Genomic DNA, 19,127 nt, shown 5'->3' on the forward strand with positions numbered 1-19,127 from the left:
ATAAGGCACAGGTACAGGATGGGAGAGAGTTGGCTTGACAACAGTACATGTGAAAGAGATCTTGGAGTCTTAGTGGACCACAAACTGAACATGAGTCAACAGTGTGATATGGCTGCTAAGAAGGCCAATGCAATTCTGGTCTGCATCAATAGGAGTATTGTGTCTAGATCAAGGGAAGTAATACTACCACTGTATTCTGCATTGGTCAGACCTCACTTGGAATACTGCGTCGTTTTGGGCTCCATAATTTAAGAAGGATATTGACAAGTTGGAGCGTGTCCAGAGGAGGGCGACCAGAATGGTCAGAGGTCTGGAATCTATGCCCTATGAGGAGAGACTTAGGGAGTTGGGTTTGTTTAGTTTGGAGAAGAGAAGGTTGAGGGGAGACATGATAGCCATGTTTAAATATTTGAAGGGATGTCATGTTGATGAGGGAACTAGCTTGTTCTCTGTTGCTTCAGAGACTAGGACACGGAGTAGTGGATTTAAACTAAGAGAAAAGCGATTCCACAAGGAAGAACTTTCTGACGGTAAGGGCTGTTCGATGGTGGAATGCACTGCCTCAGAGGGTGATGGAGTCCCCGTCTTTGGAGGTCTTTAAGCAGAGGCTGGATGGCCATCTGTCGGGAGTACTTTGATTGTGGGATCCTCCTGCATTGCGGGGCAAGGGTTGGGGTCACTGGGGATGTTGGGGGGAGGTAGTTGTTAATTTCCTGCATTGTGCAGGGGGTTGGACTAGATGACCCTGGTGGTCCCTTCCAACTCTATGATTCTATGATTCTAAGGAGGTTGACAAAAGGTACAAAGTAGGCATAGAGAGAGAAACAAGAATCTGAAGGAAGGTTGGATGGAGGATGAGATTTCAGGGAAAGGAATATGAGAACTGAGACTAATCAGAGAAGGGGTTCACAGCATTTAAGCCCAGAGGGCTTGATGCTATGGGAGGGGGAGTTCTAAGGAGACAGGATGGCTAAAGGAACAAAATTAGGCAGTGGCTTCAAAAGCAGGAATTTGTGGAAATAAAGGGTGGTAGAGATGTAAAGAGGGAGCCCTGTGGTGCAGAGTGGTAAGCTGCAGTATTGCAGTCCAAGCACTGCTCACAACCTGAGTTCGATCCCGACGGAAGCTGGTTTCAGGTAGAGGGCTCAAGTTTGACTCAGCCTTCCAAGGTCAGTAAAATGAGTACCCAGCTTGCTGGGGGGTAAAGGGACGATCACAAGGGAAGGCAATGGCAAACCACCCCATAAACAAAAAGTCTGCCTAGAAAATGTCGGGATGTGACATCATCCCATGGGTCAGGAATGACCCAGTGCTTGCACAGGAGACCTTTACCTTTTTTTTAGAGATGTAAAGAGAGGAGTGGGGGGGGGGCTCTTGAAAGTAAGCCTACTGCTGTGTATGACTGGTGGGAAGAAGGTGGGTAGGCAAGTGCTGGGAACCAGGTGTCAGGTAAGGACTGGCACAGGTGAGGCCTGGGAATCACAGGCCAGGAAGTCATGAGGGCTCAGAGTTGCTAGATGAACAATCTATACTCTGAAAGAAGAATTCTGCTTGAATTTAGCAACCCAATTCATCAAGGGGTCAGGCATCTGGCAACATCATGGGACTTCTGGGCAAGTTATTGCACTGGGAATCTCACAATCCCTGGCATGCAGGGCTGGGCTGCTAGGTATGTGTGGCACACAAAGCCTTATTTGAAGAATGGAGACCTGTGGGAATGGCAAAGAATGCAGGAGAGATGTGAAAGAGAAAGGACAGCAAGAAAGAAACTCTATAATTCCTGCGTGGCCAGAGGAAGGATTTGTAAGAGGAGGAGAAGAAAGGTGGCTGAGGCCCAGAGATCTAAGAAGAGCCTTTTGAAAGACAAAGGAGATGAAGGAACACTTGTCACATATAGCCTGGTTATGTGATTATTTCATAAACTAAACTGTTCCCTTTTGTCAATATGTCTCATCTTGTCTGATAACAACATTGAAATTTCATCTCTAAAATATGTACATATTATAGCTGCTCTGGAAAATTGTATGGAAATTATTTATTTATTGACTTCATTTATATTATAACCAGTCTACCGGACCTGGCATTTTGTAAGTTTACTGGTGCACAGCCCACCTGCTGAAGGCTATAGATTCAATCCTTCTATCCTCTCTTTCCTGATGCCTAGCTGAAGTCCAAATTGCATGGCACAAGGATCTGTTAAATTTGATAGGTGACCAAAAGGTACTGGCAATGAATCACAGAATCTCCCCCCAATTGCCAGGGAAGTCTGTATTAAAAATATACAGTTTGTTTCCCTCTGTTCTGCATTCCTGCTTTGGGAATTCTGGTGTGAAACAGAGGCCTGTCTGGGCTTTCGGAAGAATAATGACTTACTAAAAATGGGCTAAATAGTTTTGTTTGTCTTTTGTTTATAACTAGGGTTGCCAGGTCCCTCTGTGCCACCATCAGGAAGTTTTTGGGGCAGAGCCTGAGGAGGGCGGAGTTTGGGGAGGGGAGGGACTTCAATGCCATAGAGTCCAATTGCCAAAGCGGCCATTTTCTCCAGGTGAACTGATCTCTGGAGATCGGCTGGAGATCAGTTGTAATAGCAGGAGATCTTCTGCTAGTACCTGGAGGTTGGCAACCCTATTTATAACCAGTTACCATCTTAGCTATGAGTAGTGGTTAGTTAGCAAGGTTTGTGTGTGTTTTCTTATATGCCTGATATTATTTTGGGCAGGGGGAACAGGATTTCCACCCTCCAGGTAGGGCCTAGAGGTCTCCTGGAATTACATCTCATCTCCAGAGATCAGTTTCCCTGGAGGAAATGGCAGTTTTGGAGGGTAGCCTTTATGGAATAGCATCCCCACTGAGGTCCATCCCCTCCCCAAGCTGCCTTCCCCATGCACGGCCCCCAAACTCCAGGAATCTCCTAAACTGGAGTTGGCAGCCCTAAGGGGGAAATAGTTTGTGCTAATGATGGTTTGTGACTAGTTATCTCTTACCTGTGTATTCGCTTTTGCAATTCTATAATGACTACTTAATCCCCCCCCCCCCACAAATAGTAATCACAAAAGCACGTTAAGTCTCCACCACTTTCTACAAAAGAACCCTTGCCCTGTAAAGGCTGCTCTGAATTTCCCACTGCTTCAAGAGGTTGGTTGGTTTCATAGAGTGCCACAGAACATGGAACAAGGGGCTCTCTTAAGCCTAGAAGTACGATTTTAAAAACATGTATTAAGACCCACTGAATACACCAGAGTAGGATTCTTAGCAGATGTGCTGAATGAAGATTGTTCCCTAAGCAGATAAGAGCTTTTACAGGTCAAACTTTGCACCCTGAATTTTGTTTGACAAGAAAGGAGAACAGACCCTGGGGCTATGGTGTAATACGTTCTCAGTGCCTCCCCCCTCCCCCTGCCGCCAGCTGTTGTGTTCTGTCCTAGCTGGCCATTGATTTGTTCTTCCCATATAATTTGTCAAAACATGTATACTTTCTTTATTATGCCAGTAAAGTATCTGAAATCAAAATTCAGTTGATTTACAGAGCAGGTGAGAGGGTAGGATTCATGGAGTTTATTAGCTGGAGAGTCTTATTGTTGAAGCAGCAGCTCCCCCCAGTGGGAAAGGAACCCAAATCAGCACTAGTGGGGGAAAACAGACCAGCAGAGACCAAGGGCAGGATCTTTGCTTCTGCACTCCTGTGGCTATGCCATTTCCTTGATGCTTCCCGCACACGAGGTATTTGGCTTAACTACACATTATATTTTCCTTGAGCCCTGGCCGGGTCCTGACAGTCAGACAGGCACTGCAAGTTCTGTGTAAAACTTAATTCCTAGGCAAGAGGAAAAGCAATTCAGATCACGATTGGGATGGATGGGGAAAGGAACTTCCTCAGCCTTCCCTCACTCCCATGCCATTTTCCCGAACTTCAACAGTCCCAGGGAGCCACTATTTGTTTTGATGGGAAAACTTACAGGGTATAGACACCTGCATGAGTACAGCAGATAAGCTTCCCTGGTGGAGCAAATAACAACTCCCCTGCACTGTTTCCCTCTCCATGCCACAGTTCTAATCCAAATCAGGCTTAGCCCACCTCACATGGTTGGTGTTGTGAGGTTCAAACGGAGGAGGGGAGGTGTATGTTGCCCTGAGCTCCTTGGAGGAAGATGTACTAAATACATACAAGGCTGTGACTTCAGATTTTGCTTGACTGTTTCCTTTCCTTCTTCTAACCAAACCAAAACCATGATCTGTCAGATAAAAAGACATGAGCAGAGGTGAGAACTTTCTGCATATGGTCTCTGAGATGCCACTATGGTGTTAAAAGGAGACAAAAGGAAGAGTGAGAGTTAATTGGTAGAGATGCTTGTTGCACCAACAGGCAGGTTTAAGTTTACACCAGCTTTCCACAATCCACAGAAGGAAAGCAAATGAGAGGGGTGTGTTTGCAGGGGGAAAGAAAGAATGGCGGTTTTGTAAGTGACGCTTGCAGCATCTTGTGGCGTATTTTCAATTTAGCATTTCAGAGTGTGGTAGGCAGCAGCCTATGTAGTCCTCTCTTCCTGCTTAGGTAACACAGCCCCATCATACTATGTGCACAAGATCACACCCTTACCCTAGTTAATCTGGAATGTCTAACGTGGCCTTTTCCCATGGTTTGCAGTCACCAAAATGGGCTGGAGGTAAGGCCACAAAACCATAACAAATGTACATTAAAGGGGGACATAAATGTTTACCACCATTTAACTCTTGAGTGGGGCACATTGGGTAAAGGAGTTCCATGCAGAACAGTAATCCAGATTACTTTAGTTTGAGCGTACAACGCAGCCTAGTTCACAATGTATGTTCTGCATAAGGATGCTGAAGTTTCTAGCACCCTTCCTCCCATTTCATCCTCATAACAGCCTAAGGATGAGAGGCTGTGACGGGCCCATGGTTTCCCAACGAGCTTTATGCCGGAGTAGGAATTTAAACCCATGTCTCACTGATCTAAATGCAATACTTTCCCAACTGCATTATCCTGCCTCTCAAGATCAAGGTTCATGGGAACACAAACCAGAAATATTTGTGGGAATGGTGTGAGTACTTTCACGGTTCTCAGAATGCTTTTCAATCAAATGAATGTGTATAAAGAATGCAACAGAACCAGTATTGAATGTTCTGCTGTATATTCCACGTGGCCCTGACCTGGATGGCCCAGGCTAGCCTGATCTCGTCAGATCTCGGAAGCTAAGCAGGGTCAGCCCTGGTTAGTATCTGGATGGGAGACCACCAAGGAAGACCAGGGTTGCTGTGCAGGGGAAGGCACTGGCAAACCACCTCTGTTAGTCTCTTGCCATGAAAACCCCATAAGGGGTCACCATAAGCCTGCTGTGACTTGATGGCACTTCTCACACACACATATCCCACGTGAATATCAATAAAATGCAAAACACTTGTGAAAACAGCTTTATTTCATCAAATCAATTTTAAACAGCTTCCTACTTATGTGAACTTCAGATCACTGTGAAAGGAAAATTGAAAGCACAGAAAGAAGCATTAATAATACAAATGAGGCCATTTCCGCTCAAGTTATTCTTTTTTTACTGGCAACTGAATACTGTTTTATCAGTATAATGTTATAATAGTATATGTAATGCCCAGCTCTTTCTTTCTTTCTTTCTTTCAGTCTCTAGCCCTTTTGTGGCAGAGATAGAAGGGGAAAGACATAACTGCAACCAAAGGTGTTAAGAGCCTTTTTAAAAAAACACGGTGCGGTCGATCCTGGCCGGAGCAGGGAAGAGAGGCGTCTCCAGCGGCCGGGCGTTGGCGCCCGAGGCGCGTCCGCAGGAGGACACGTTGCAGCCAGTTTGCAACGCAGGGTTTCCATTCGCACGACCTGCAGAGGGCTCCGGGGCGGGCTTCCCTTCCCCAGCAGGCCGAGCGCTGCGGGGCGGAGCCGGAGCCGGAGCCGGAGCGGGGCAGGCGGGACTCGGGAGCGGCGCGGCGCGGGCGAGTCATGCAGGTGCTGCCCCGCCGAGGTCCAGAGCGCGCCGCCAGGGGCTCCTCGGGGGCCGCCGGGCTTGCGGGTCCCTCCGGGGGGGGGGCAGGCACGCGCGAGCGCATGCACCCCCCCCCCCCGCACCCCTGCATCACGCGCCCCCTTTTTCCTTCCTTCCTTCCTAGGCGGGCTCGGCGCAGGCGGCCGCGCAGGGGCTGCTGAAGTTTGTGCATCGGGGCCCCTCCCCGTATCATGGTAAGAGAGAGGAGGGGGGGCGCGGAAGTCTGGGCCAGGGTCCCACCCGAGAGAGGAAGGGGCCGCCTCCGCTGGACTTCTAAGCACTGCTGATGGTTGCATTGTGTGCTCGTGTGAGCCGCTTCCGCATGAGCGAAGGAGGGTTTGGCAGGACTTCGTGCACCCAGGGTGCAAAGTAGGTGTCCTCTGAAGAAAGGGCCACGGAGGAGCCTTGTTGCCGGTATTGGCATCCCTTGTTTGTTCCGGAGAAGAAATGCTGGTGGCCTTCCCAAATGGTTGCTTGCCTCTATTTTCTTCCCCGTGGTCCTGCTTTTGCCCCTTGTAATAGGCTGATTCGGGTCACTTTTTGGAGCTTCCTTTGCAAGAGTCGTACAAAACCCAGAGGTCAAGGGACGGAGCGTTATGGCCTCCCCTGGTACAGAGGGGTAGGTGGGGCTACACGTGTGGTGCAAGTTTGGCTCCGTCTTTCAATGTCCCCCATTTTTCCTGCTATGGAAATCTTGCAGAATCCTCTTTTTTGCTAATGGTGAAAGAGCTCCTGTAGGCTCTTTAGTCTAGAGCACTGGTTCCCAACCAGGGGTCCATGGACCCCCAGGGGTCCACGAGAACTAAATTAAGGTCCTCGAAACAAAGTTATAAACCCATAATAAATTAATATTTTCAATTAAAAGTTCTCTATTATAAAAATATATGTTCAAATATTATTCTAAGTTTAATGTTTAGCTAACAGTTATGATTAAAGTTTATTTTCAAATTCTCCGAATTTTTATTTTGAACCTTGGGGTCCCTGCACCGAACAAAAAAGTCCTAGTGGTCCCTGGTCAAAAAAAGGTTGGGAACCACTGGTCTAGAGTGTGAGATTGTAAGGGGGGGGGGGTCTTTGCAGTTTTTTTGTGTGTGTGCGCTTCAAATGCACAGTATGTTCCTGTGCACATTTTAATATGTAAAGAAAAATTCCCATGGAGCAGTAGTGATAGCAGCAGGGAAAATGGACGGATGGATTCCCTCTGCTATGATTAACCCTCAAGTTAAGGAGGGAATGATTGGTGTCTGGTAGATATTAGGTTGGTTGCAGGGGAGAGTTATAAGGATAACTGTTGCTTTTATGTGTATTCCCTTTTTCTGTTGCTTTTATGTGTATTCCCTTTTTCTGGCCCTGCTCATAGATGTCCTTTTGAGGAGCCCCCTCTCCCCCCCCCCCAAGCAACTCCACACAGGCTGATGGAACAGGCAATGCAACTGTGTCCACCTGCCTTCTCTTTTGGGTGGGGACCATAATGTATGATTACCACAGAACAAGCCTATCATTGGCTTAATATTGGACTAAAAAAGAGAAGAATTCTGATTTCAAAATTCCCAAATACTCATAGAATATAGTAGTCTTTGTGGGAAAGTCTGCTTAAGGTAGCCGCGTCCCGCTCACGTCTGCTACTGCTCAGTCTAAAGCCCCTTATTCACTTGGAATAGCAGCAGCTCGTGAAACACTTCTCTCCATCTGTAACACTGTGGGAAACAGGCCAAATATACTGTTACCCACAGAGTACGTAATGACACAACTCCAGGGTGGGGTGGCATCAGCTTACTTATGTGCATTTACAAAGAGTTCTGGGCACACATGCCGCCCCCATATGAATGTTGGAACTAGAGGAAGAAGTTTCACAAAGGGGGGGGATCAGCCTCCTTAATCAAATGCTGCCAGTTGCTGGATAAAGCTCTACATTTCATCCTTGGCTTGATTGAGCTGGAAGCAGCATCCTGGTTCCTTACTGGAAATATATTCGCCTACCTTAGAATCATAGAGTTGGAAGGGACCACCAGGGTCATCTAGTCCAACCCCCTGCACAATGCAGGAAATTCACAACTACCTCCCCCCCCTGCACAAACCCCCAGTGACCCTTACTCCAGGCCCAGAAGATGTCCAAGATGCCCTTCCTCTCATCATCTGCTTAAGGTCACGGAATCAGCATTGCTGACAGATGGCCATCTAGCCTCTGCTTAAAAACCTCCAGGGAAGGAGAGCTCACCACCTCCCGAGGAAGCCTGATCCACTGAGGAACCGCTCTAACTGTTAGAAAATTCTTCCTAATGTCTAGACGGAAACTCATTTGATTTAATTTCAACCTGTTGGTTCTGGTCCGACCTTGTGGGGCAACAGAAAACAACTTGGCACCATCCTCCATATGACAGCCTTTCAAGTACTTGAAGATGGTTATCATATCACCTCTCACTCTTCTCCTCTTCATGCTAAACATACCCAGCTCCTTCAACCTTTCCTCATAGGTTCTTGTAGGTTATCCGGGCTGTGTGACCGTGGTCTTGGTATTTTCTTTCCTGACGTTTCGCCAGCAGCTGTGGCAGGCATCTTCAGAGGAGTAACACTGAAGGACAGTGTAGATTTTCCTCATTTTTCCTGTAAACCAGGCAAGAATGGGTGGAACAACCTCTCTTTATCTCCCTGGAATCCCAGATATAAGAAGGCAGTGTAGTCTTGAAAAGGAAATGGGTTTGGTCAGGGCAGCAAATCTACTAGTAGTTGAATCATTTGCCTTTGCTTCATCTTGTGTCGGCCCAGACAAGCTTTTCTTGTTTTCTCCTCTGTGTGCCCACAGCTGCCTATGGAACTTGGTGCCTCTTCACTTGCGTTTTTGACAGTAGTGCTTGGCGGAATCCATTTTTGTGCGGACAAAAGCCGTCAGGCAGTCTCTCTTAGTTACTGTGCTGACCAAACCCCCTTTCCCTTACTCTCAGCAGTGCCTTTCAAGAATCATAGAATTGGAAGGGGCCACACAGGCCATCTAGTCCAACCTCCTGCTCAATGCAGGATCAGCCTACAGCAACCCTGTCAAGTGCTTGTCCAGCCTCTGCTTAAAGACTGCCAGTGAGGGGGGGCTCACCAACCTCCCGAGGTAGCGGATTCCCCTGTCGAACAACTCTTACTGTAAAAATCTTTTTCCTAATATCCAGCCAGAACCTCTCCACCTGCCATTTAAACCCATTATTGTGAGTCCTCTCCTCTGCTGCCAACAGGAACAGCTCGCTTCCCTCCTCTAAGTGACAGCCCTTCAAATACTTAAAGGGCGAAAACGCACGGTCGCTTTAGCCTCCTTTATTCCCTGTTTCCTTTCCTTTGATCCCTTAGAAGCTCCTTGATCAATTGATCTTGAGCAGCATATATCTAGTGTTGGATATTCCCTGTTTCAGCCAGGATTGAATGCATACGTTTCGCCGACTGTCCGATCCTGGCTGAATCCTGGCTGAAACAGGGAATAAAGGAGGCTAAAGCAACCGTGCGTTTTCGCCCAAAGAGAGCCTTCATGTCCCCCCTCAACCTCCTCTTCTCCAGACAAAACATTCCCAATTCCCTCAGCCTTTCCCCGTGGGGCTTGGTCTCCAGGCCCCTCTTCACTCTCCTCTGCACCGGCTCCATTCTGTCCACATCCTTTTTGAAGTGAGGCCTCCAGAACTGCACACAATACTCCAGGTGTGGCTTGACCAGTGCAGTGTACAGCAGGACTATAACCTCTTGTGATTTGGATGTTATACCTCTGATACACCACAAGAGCACATTAGCCTTTTTTGTCGCTGTGTCACACTGGTTGCTCATATTTAACTTACGGTCCACTCGTACCCCAAGATCTTAATAAGCTCAGAGACCGGTGTCCCCATGCCCTTCAGCTTCCGAGAGCTTCATAGTCCTCCTTAATGTTTTCAGTGGTGTTCGTGGACGTGTCATTGGTTCCCTCATGGACCATCACACATGGGTAATGATCTTTTGGTTTGACCAGTTTCGGTATCTGCTCTACAATGTCCTTAATTTTCGTCCCTGGCAAGCAACACACCTCTTGGGCCAGGGGGGGTCAGGTCTGGACACATGACTTTCCATACCCCTCAGCAGGGAGTCACCGACAACCAACACTTTCCTTTTCCTTCCAGTGCCGTTTCTTTGTGTCCCTCTACTCTCCCTCCTCTGTCTTCCTTGTTTCCTCCTCATTCCTGGAGATTCCAGGGAGGCACGCAGATGTTTTGTACCCATCTATATGCATCTTGATTTGTTCACTGGGAGTACTGTTTTCGATATTAAGGGTTGTTGGTTCTATTTTGGGGTGTTCTGAAAATAAGACGTGTGTTCCTTATATCTGCACCTTACATCTGTTTGTCTATCTAGTGTGTGTATGTAGCTACACCTAATTCTGGAGTACAGCACTAAGGCAAGAGAAAGGCAGTGACATTAGTATGGGAATTTTTTTAAAAAAATTAATTAAAAATGGAATCTGGGAGAGAGCTGAATCCCATGTTCAAAAGAACCTGTAGTTTTTGTATGTGTTCTTCAATGGGTATCACTTTTTGCTTCTGTCTTGCTTTTCCCCATCTCAGATGGTCACTTTAGTTTCTTTAATCAACTTCATTTTCCCCCGTCTGGACATTAACCTCAAAGAACTATACTTTAAGTAGTTATATTGAAGAAGAAGGAAGAAGAGTTGGCTTTTATTTGCCGACTTTCTCTACCTTTTAAGGAGAATCAAACCTTCCCTTCCTCTCCCCACAACAGACACCTTGTGCAGTAGGTGGGGCTGAGAAAGTTCTGAGTGAACTGCAATTAGCCCAAGGTCACCCACCTGGCTTCATGTGTAGGAGTGGGGAAACCAACCCAGTTCACCAGATCAGAGTCCGCTGCTCATGTGGAGGAGTGGGGAGTCAAACCCGGTTCTCCAGACTAGAGTCCACCACTCCTAACCATGCTGGCTCCCTGTAGAGTGAGCTTAGCTGCCTCTTGGTGCTCTGGTTCTGGGGAAGTAGTAACAAATCCTGGATTAATCGGGGGGTTTTCAATAGAGGAAACCAATATATTCCTGCTGCCCTTAAGGTCTTTAACGCCAAAGTCAACGCGCAATTGCTGTATGGTATTCCTGTCTGGATTAGCTCCCTAGGTTATCCACTGGAACGCACCCAAGCAAAATTCCTCAGAAAAATAATGGGTATGCCCTGTTGTGTCCCATATGCTGCATTGTGCTTGGAAACTGGGCAAATGCTACTTGAAACAAGAACGTGGCTCGTGACTGTAAAATTCTGGTTACGCCTCCATTTTAAGGCAGATTCCTCTTCCCTTATCTACTATATGCTCATGGAGTCGCATGCTTCTAAGTGGTTTCAACATATTGAGAGCAAAATTAAATCTATTGGCTTTAACCTCGACTCCTTGCTTATGCTTACTGAGGCAGAAGCTTTTCAAACGATAAAATGCAGACTCTTAGATATAGGACTTCAAGACCTAAACAGCGCTGTTAATAAAACATGCTCCCCATTGAATTTAGGGGTCCCTTTTGATGTTTATCAGCCCTCCCCATACTTATCTCACCTGTGTGATCCTTTTCAACGCAGAGCCATTTCTCTGGCCAGATTTAATGTTTTGCCATCTGCTCTACTTGAAGGCAGATTTCGGAAAATTCCTCTGTCTGACATGCTTTGCCCTTGTGGCAACAATTGTATTGAAATGGTTGCTCATGTCTTATTTTATTGTAGTTTCTACACAGAATCTCATTAACAAACTTTTAAGCCCCCTGTTGGTTAATAGACAGAAAGTCTCAGATTCTTTTAACATTTCCTATTTATTGAACAATTGTTCGCCCCGTATATTGGAGACGGTAGCACAGTTTTTAAAGTTTGTTTTAAAAGCCCGCCAAACGGTTAATTAGATGGCAGTATCAACAAACAGCGCTATTTGATGTAACTGTCTTTTAACTATGCCATAAAGGGCACTTTTTAATATCTCCATTCCTTTTGTACCCTTTTTGTATTATGTTTTTATGCCAATAAAGGAATGATGGGGGAGAAAATCCTGGAAGCTTCTGTGAGGGTCTGGGAGCAAGAATGGACCTCCGCAGGGGCTGGGTCACAAAGGCAGAGATGGTGCTTCTTGTTCCTGGGGTGACCAAACCATGGTAAAAACAAAAAGGACTCATGTGGCACTTCAAAAAAAAAATACCACATTTGTTAAAGCACAAGCATTTGTGGGGTGGAGTTCCCACCATTAGGAATGTGGGCGGTTGTCCACAAAAACCTATGTTTCAATAAATCTGGCTGTTGAAAGTGCTGCAAGAACCATTCTTGAGTTTGCCCCGGTAGGATTTGTAACCCAGTCATGGTGGGACAGCCCAATAGGTGTCTGATAGCCAGGTGAGTGCAGGTGAAATTGCATCATGTCATTGTTGGTGTCCTCTCAGCCTTGCATGGAATTCTGTAATGGGAGCCTCACGAGTGCTCCTTTTTGGGTGATCCGCATACTGAACAATTTGCCTTTTTTTGACACTAGGCAAACCAAATGGCTTTTTGGAGCCTACTGGGCCTGCCACTCAAGTAGATGGGGCTTAGTGGGAGTGGGTTCTCTCTCATACAGCCCCTTCCACTCAACTGTCTGTGTGCTTCTTCCCCACAGTGGTTGCCGAGTGTCGGAATCGCCTTCTTCAGGCTGGTTTTCAGGAATTAAAGGAAGCTGAACACTGGGATATCCAGCCTGACCGAAAGGTGGGTAAATGAAATGGATACTTGATTGCAGGACTTCCCTCCATAATTTTGCTGACTTGCGCTGGTTCTGTTTCTGCTGGGGAGGCTAAGCAGAATTGGGGCCTAGGCTGACTTCTGCCAGAGCAGCCACCGGGGACGGGGGGGGGGGGGGCAAAACACTTATGTCTTCTCTTCTCCTTTCTCCAATAGTACTTTGTGACCAGGAACTTCTCAACATTGATTGCTTTTGCTGTGGGAGGCCAGTACCAGCCAGGCAATGGTTTCAGCTTGATTGGTGCCCACACAGACAGTCCATGCCTGAGAGTAAGTAGTTGCCCCACCCCGCTTAGCACTGTCTAGCCATACTCCTTGGTGCTTTTAGCTGTTTTCCTTTCTGGGTGACCTGTCTCCTTGTCAATCCGCTTTCTGCGGACTTGCTCTTTTTCCATCATATCGCTTGATGATAATATCCAGCCTGGCTGTGGCTGCTCCCTTCTGCCTTTGGCTGTGATTTTCAGCACTGCAGCACCACAGTGGGTTTGCACCACTCTGCTGACAATAGCCAAGAGTCTGTGAGTAGTTAATCCTCTCCCATAACTGTGCCCATAACTATGGTGTCTCTACTGCTATAGAGCTGCATTACACCTCCCTTAGAAATCAAGAAACTATCTGCTTATGTGGCTGTGCTTGCATATCATCCAGGTGAAGCGACGCTCAAAGCGTGGGCAGGAGGGCACAATTCAGGTGGGCGTAGAGACCTATGGAGGTGGTATCTGGAGCACCTGGTTTGATCGGGACCTCACAGTTGCTGGAAGAGTCATTATCAAGGTCAGTTCTGCCTGAGATACTGGTCTTTTAGGTGTAACATCTGTAATGGATTTGCTGGGGGCTAGCCACCACTCCACAGGATTTTCCCCATCTGTCACAATACAACTTCCCACTTACCTCACTGTACCAGGGTTCCCAGCAAGAGATTAAAAAGAGTGAACCAGATTTGAGGGGCTAGGATCTGGACCTGAGTATAACCCACCCAAGCTTTTATCGATAACTAAGGCAAAACTGACTGACACAAAATGGTTTGCTTTTGAAAGTGAACATGAACAAGAACAAAGTTTATTTCTGGGGAGGGAAACACAACTTGAGGTAAATATTAACACTTAACGAGGAGTTGAGAAATGTTAGGTTTTACACAATACGTACCTCAGGAAACCCTCTCTGGCAGGTTTATTATCAGCACAGCAACTCTATTGCAATTGTTACATTACACACTAGGTCCAGCTAAACCCTTGGTCTGCTGCAATACCTTAGTACACTCAGGCAGGGAAACTTCACCCAAAGATCTGAAATCATCTCAGATCTTTACTTCACCCTCCAGTTAGACTAACCCTCAAATAATTTCTTCTGACTATTAATGTTCCCTTGTCAGATCTTAATTTTTCCCAGTTCTGATTGACTGCTGTGTCCCTATGGTACATTTCTGGGTTCTGTCTGTCCCCGAACAGCTAGAAGGGATCTTAGAATCATAGAGTTGGAAGAGACCACCAGGGCCATCAAGTCCAACCCCCTGCACAATGAAGGAAATTCACAACTACCTCCCCCCTCCACACCCCTAGTGACCAGAAGATGGCCAAGATGCCCTCCCTCTCATCATCTGCCCAAGGTCACAGAATCAGCATTGCTGACAGATGGCCATCTAACCTCTTCTTAAAAACCTCCAGGGAAGGAGAGCTTACCACCTCCTGAGGAAGCCTGTTCCACTGAGGAACCGCTCTAACTGTTAGAAAATTCTTCCTAATGTCTAGATAGAAACTCTCCTGATTTAATTTCAACCCATTGGTTCTGGTCCGACCTTCTTGAGCAACAGAAAACAACTCGGCACCCTCCTCTATATGACAGCCCTTCAAGTACTTGAAGATGGTTATCATATCCCCTCTCAGTCTTCTCCTCTTCAGGCTAAACATACCCAGCTCCTTCAACCATTCCTCATAGGACTTGGTCTCCAGACCCCTCACCATCTTTGTTGCCCTTCTCTGGACACGTTCCAGCTTGTCTATATCTTTCTTAAATTGTGGTGCCCAAAACTGAACACAGTACTCTAGTTGAGGTCTTAACCAGAGCAGAGTAAAGCAATACCATCACTTCACGTGATCTGGACACTATACTTCTGTTGATGCAGCCCAAGACTGCATTTGCCTTTTTAGTTACAGCATCACACTGCTGACTCATGTTCAGTGTTTGGTCTACTAAGACCCCAAGATCCTTTTCACACACACTACTGCTCAAACAAGTCTCCCCCATCCTATAATTATGCATTTGATTTTTCCTACCTAAATGCAGAACTTTACATTTGTCTTTGTTGAAGTGCATTTTATTAGTTCTAGCCCATTTCTCCAGCCTGTCAAGATCATCCTGTATCTTGGCTCTGTCTTCTACCGTATTTGCTACCCCTCCCAATTTAGTATCATCTGCAAATTTAATAAGCATCCCCTCTATTCCTTCATCCAAATCATTTATAAAGATGTTGAACAACACAGGGCCCAGCACAGATCCCTGAGGAACTCCACTAGTCACTTCTCTCCAAGTGGACGAGGAACCATTAACTAGCACTCTTTGGGTACGATCTGTCAACCAGTTGCAGATCCATCTAACAATAATAGAATCTAAACCACATTTTCCCAATTTGTCAACTAAAATACTATGTGGAACCTTATCAAATGCCTTACTGAAATCAAGATAAACTATGTCTACAGCATTCCCCTGATCCAGCAAGGTAGTAACTTTCTCAAAAAAGGAGATAAGATTAGTCTGACATGACTTGTTTTTGAGAAACCCATGCTGGCTCTTAGTGATCAGATCCATCCTTTCTAAATGCTCAAGGACGGACTGTTTGATGAATTGTTCGAACACTTTTCCTGGTATAAATCTTAAGGACATCGAGTTCAATATCCAAAATTGTGGCCCATTCTTTGGTTGGCAGTGGCTTCTTCCAGTAATGTAACCCAGTGATGTAGCTATTGTAGGCCAATGTTGGCCTGTCAGGCATAGGAACAAGCCAAGTTCTTGTGCGGTGAGGCATTATGAAAATAGTCTCATCATCATCATCACCTTTATTTGGCATTTACATCAGTATGCCATAAACAGAATTACAAAATTGGTTAAAACAGATTACATTAAAAAGACATTACTTAGAAGTACGTACAAACTGCTCGCGAATCCTTTGTGCAGACAGGAGAAAACTAGCTACTTGTTGGGTAACGGTAGGGTTTCTATCAGATAAAAGGTACATCACCGACAGTTGATCTGAAAGATTCTGTTCACTAGGCAGTAGGGGTTTAATATAAGTATTCCTCGGCCTCATGTAAAGCTGGCAGTACAACAGCACGAGAGTTAAGTGTTTGGGATCCCCAGTCTTACATGGACAATACCTACCAATAAAAGGAATTCCTTTGTATCTTCCTTGTAGGATAGCTGAGGGAAGAATGTTAAGTCTAGCGAGCATGAAAGCTCTGAGAATGTCCGGTGACTCCAAATGAGACAAGTAGGAAGCCGGAGTAATACCATGAAACATGGGGGAACAGTGTCTATTAGCTAGGGAGGTTAGGGTCTGCATTTCTATGTCTGGTAGGCGCTGACGTATCAATCTAAATGCTTGCTCTTTCCCAAGCATCAAAAGAGAATCAAATGGGATACCGACAGACTTGATTTTCCTGATAATTAATTTTGACCACTGGCTTATGTAAGAATCTCCCAGGAATGCAGGAGTATAGCCAGGATATTCAGTTAGAAAGTGCAGACGTAACCAGAACTTAATGGTCTGGATCCAAGCGCTGGTCTCCAAAAAACCCTGTCCCGTCTCAAGGCACAGAACTGCATACCCTACGCAATTGGGGACACCAAGAATGTGACGTAAGAAGGTGGACTGAATCCTCTCAGTGTCCTGATTAAAGGCACTTACCCAAATAAGAACTCTATATAGGAGTTGGGAGATGGGTTTAGCCTTAAACGCTCGTAAGGCAGCAGGAGCTAATTGGCCACCATAAACATAAAAGAAACGAATTGTGGCCTTGTTATTACGTTTAGCTGAGGACACAGCATAGTTCCTGTGGGTTGTCCAATTGCTGTTGTATTGGAAATTCAGGCCCAAGTATCTAAATTGTTTCACTTGTTTAATTTCGTGCCCTTTAATTGTCCAACTGTGACGTCTCCAAGATTTAGAGAAGACTAGGATCTTAGATTTCTTGTAATTGATAGATAATAAGTTGGCATTGCAATAGCTTACAAACATGGACAGCAGCCGCCTTAGTCCCTTCTGTGTTAGTGATAATACCACAGCATCATTGGCATACAATAGTAGAGGGATGGAGAAAGGGTCCAGCTTGGGGAAATGGCCATCTACTGTTCTTAAAAAATAGACTCTTAATGAAGTTGTTGCCATTTATTTTGGATGCTTGTCATTTGTCTGTCAAACAGAGATTTTTAGTTTATTTGCTTGTTTTTGAAGCAGTTGATTAAGGATTAAGTCCTAACACAAATGTATATGTTCTCTGCATACTTAATGAACTTAACTTAATAAAGTGTTTTGCACTTGGAATATCATTTATGTGGATTCAGAGGAATACAGCAGGGGTATAAGAACATAAGAAAAGCCCTGCTAGATCAGGCCCATCAAGTCCACCAGTCTGTTCACTCAGTGGCCAACCAGGTGCCTCTAGGAAGCCCACAAACAAGACGACTGCAGCAGCATTGTCCTGCCTGGGTTCCACAGCACCTGAGATAATAGGCCTGCTCCTCTGAAACTGAGAAAATGGGTATGCATCATGACTAGTATTCATTTTGACTAATAGCCATGGATAGCCCTCTCCTCCATGAACATGGCCACTTCCCTCTTAAAGCCTTCCAAGTTGGAGCCATCGCCACATCCTGGGGTATCATTAATGAATACATTTCACAGGGGATAGAGTTTATAAAAGTGTTATTAAAAATCAGCACATTGTATAATGAATTACTTCATTAGTGCTTTGAGGCCTAATAAACATGAGTGTGCCCAAGTGCGCTCAGAGAACTCTGTTGCCTAGCTACATTCGAGTAGGACTGTAGTCTGGCTCAAAGTGTGCTGGGCAGAGGCCTGGCATATATGGGTGATGCAAAAACTAGAACCTGAGAACTGTCTGAATGGAATGGAAGCCAAAAGTCAGTAAAAGGGAAATGCTGATAGAACCAGGTGGTCAGGATTTATTCTTGTCCAGCTGTATTTTCCACAATGCTTTAAGACAGCTGAAAGCACTTGAGGAAAAAAACAAATACAAGGTGGTGTTTGCATGGAATTCATGGGGCAGAGGGGAAGAAATGCATAGTTACTATTCAGTTAGTAGGAAAGGCTCTTTGCAAGTGCTAGAGATTCTCTGTTAGTGTAGTGGTTAGTGTGCTGGACCTGGACTTGGGTTCATATCTCCACTCAGTCACCAAGACCTACCGGATGACCTTGGGGGCCACTAGAGATTGCTGACAATGTATTGGATAGATACTGACTACACTGAAGCCCCAACAGTGAAAACTGCATTTGTTGCTGATGTGTTCATTGGCAAATTTAGAATGTGGGAAGAAGTAAAAGTTATTTTTGCTAGTATGGCTGTATGAGGGATGGAAAAATTGCTCCATTTGGTTACATCGCTCAAATGCTCCCCTCCCCTTAACTTCTGCAATACATCATATGGTTTTATTTTGTCATAATCTATGGCATCTAAAAGCCATACTTTAATCTCAGACTTTAAAGTGTATTTTAAATCTGCAGATGGGCTAGTAGCTTTTGTGGATTTATTTGTAAGTCTGCTGTAACTACAAAATATGTCTTAAGTGACACACAATCGCATAACCTTCTGACCTACTCATCTAAGCATATTTTGAGCCAGGAGTGGGGCTTGTAATCTTGTCTAGCTGTGTTGTACTAAGTTGGATCATTGTTCCATCTAGGCCAATATTGTATACTCTGGCAGTGGCTCTTCAGGGTGCAAGGAAGGTCTTTGCCATCTCCATCATCCTTTTAACTGGAGATGCCAGAGATTGAGTTTGGGAGCTTTGCCTTTCAAAGCTACTAGGTCTTGGCCCTTCCTGCTGGGACAATCGTAACTGCCTCAGCCAAGTGGCTGAAACTGTAGGTGGTTCTGGCAATTTCAGTCCCCCATCTTTTTACTTTTAGCCCTGTTCACATGTTACAGTGAACACAAGTACAGCCTACATGTATGTCCATACGCCTGTTCGTAAGAAAGAGCCAATGTGCATTCACTTTACAAATGAAACGGGACCAGCATTTGAATAAATGTGGAGTATCAGTTACACGTTCACCTGGACACATGTTCATGAGAATTACTGAACACACGTATAAAAAAACCCCAAGTGTACACTTTCTTGA

At 45.6% G+C, this 19,127-nt stretch overlaps 1 protein-coding gene across 1 annotated transcript in view; it reads left to right on the forward strand.

Moving 5' to 3' along the window:
* The window catches only part of DNPEP (aspartyl aminopeptidase), a 36,028-nt gene that overhangs the window by 6,070 nt on the left and 10,831 nt on the right, over window positions 1-19,127 (forward strand). The window contains exons 2-6 of the mRNA XM_056852036.1: window positions 5,897-6,046; window positions 6,148-6,217; window positions 12,651-12,739; window positions 12,929-13,042; window positions 13,421-13,546. Coding sequence (XP_056708014.1) covers window positions 5,897-6,046; window positions 6,148-6,217; window positions 12,651-12,739; window positions 12,929-13,042; window positions 13,421-13,546 — 549 coding nt within the window. The remainder of the gene's footprint in view (window positions 1-5,896; window positions 6,047-6,147; window positions 6,218-12,650; window positions 12,740-12,928; window positions 13,043-13,420; window positions 13,547-19,127) is intronic.

The sequence above is a fragment of the Euleptes europaea genome, chromosome 6 (assembly GCF_029931775.1).
Source record: "Euleptes europaea isolate rEulEur1 chromosome 6, rEulEur1.hap1, whole genome shotgun sequence".
NCBI classification, from domain to species: Eukaryota; Metazoa; Chordata; class Lepidosauria; order Squamata; family Sphaerodactylidae; genus Euleptes; species Euleptes europaea.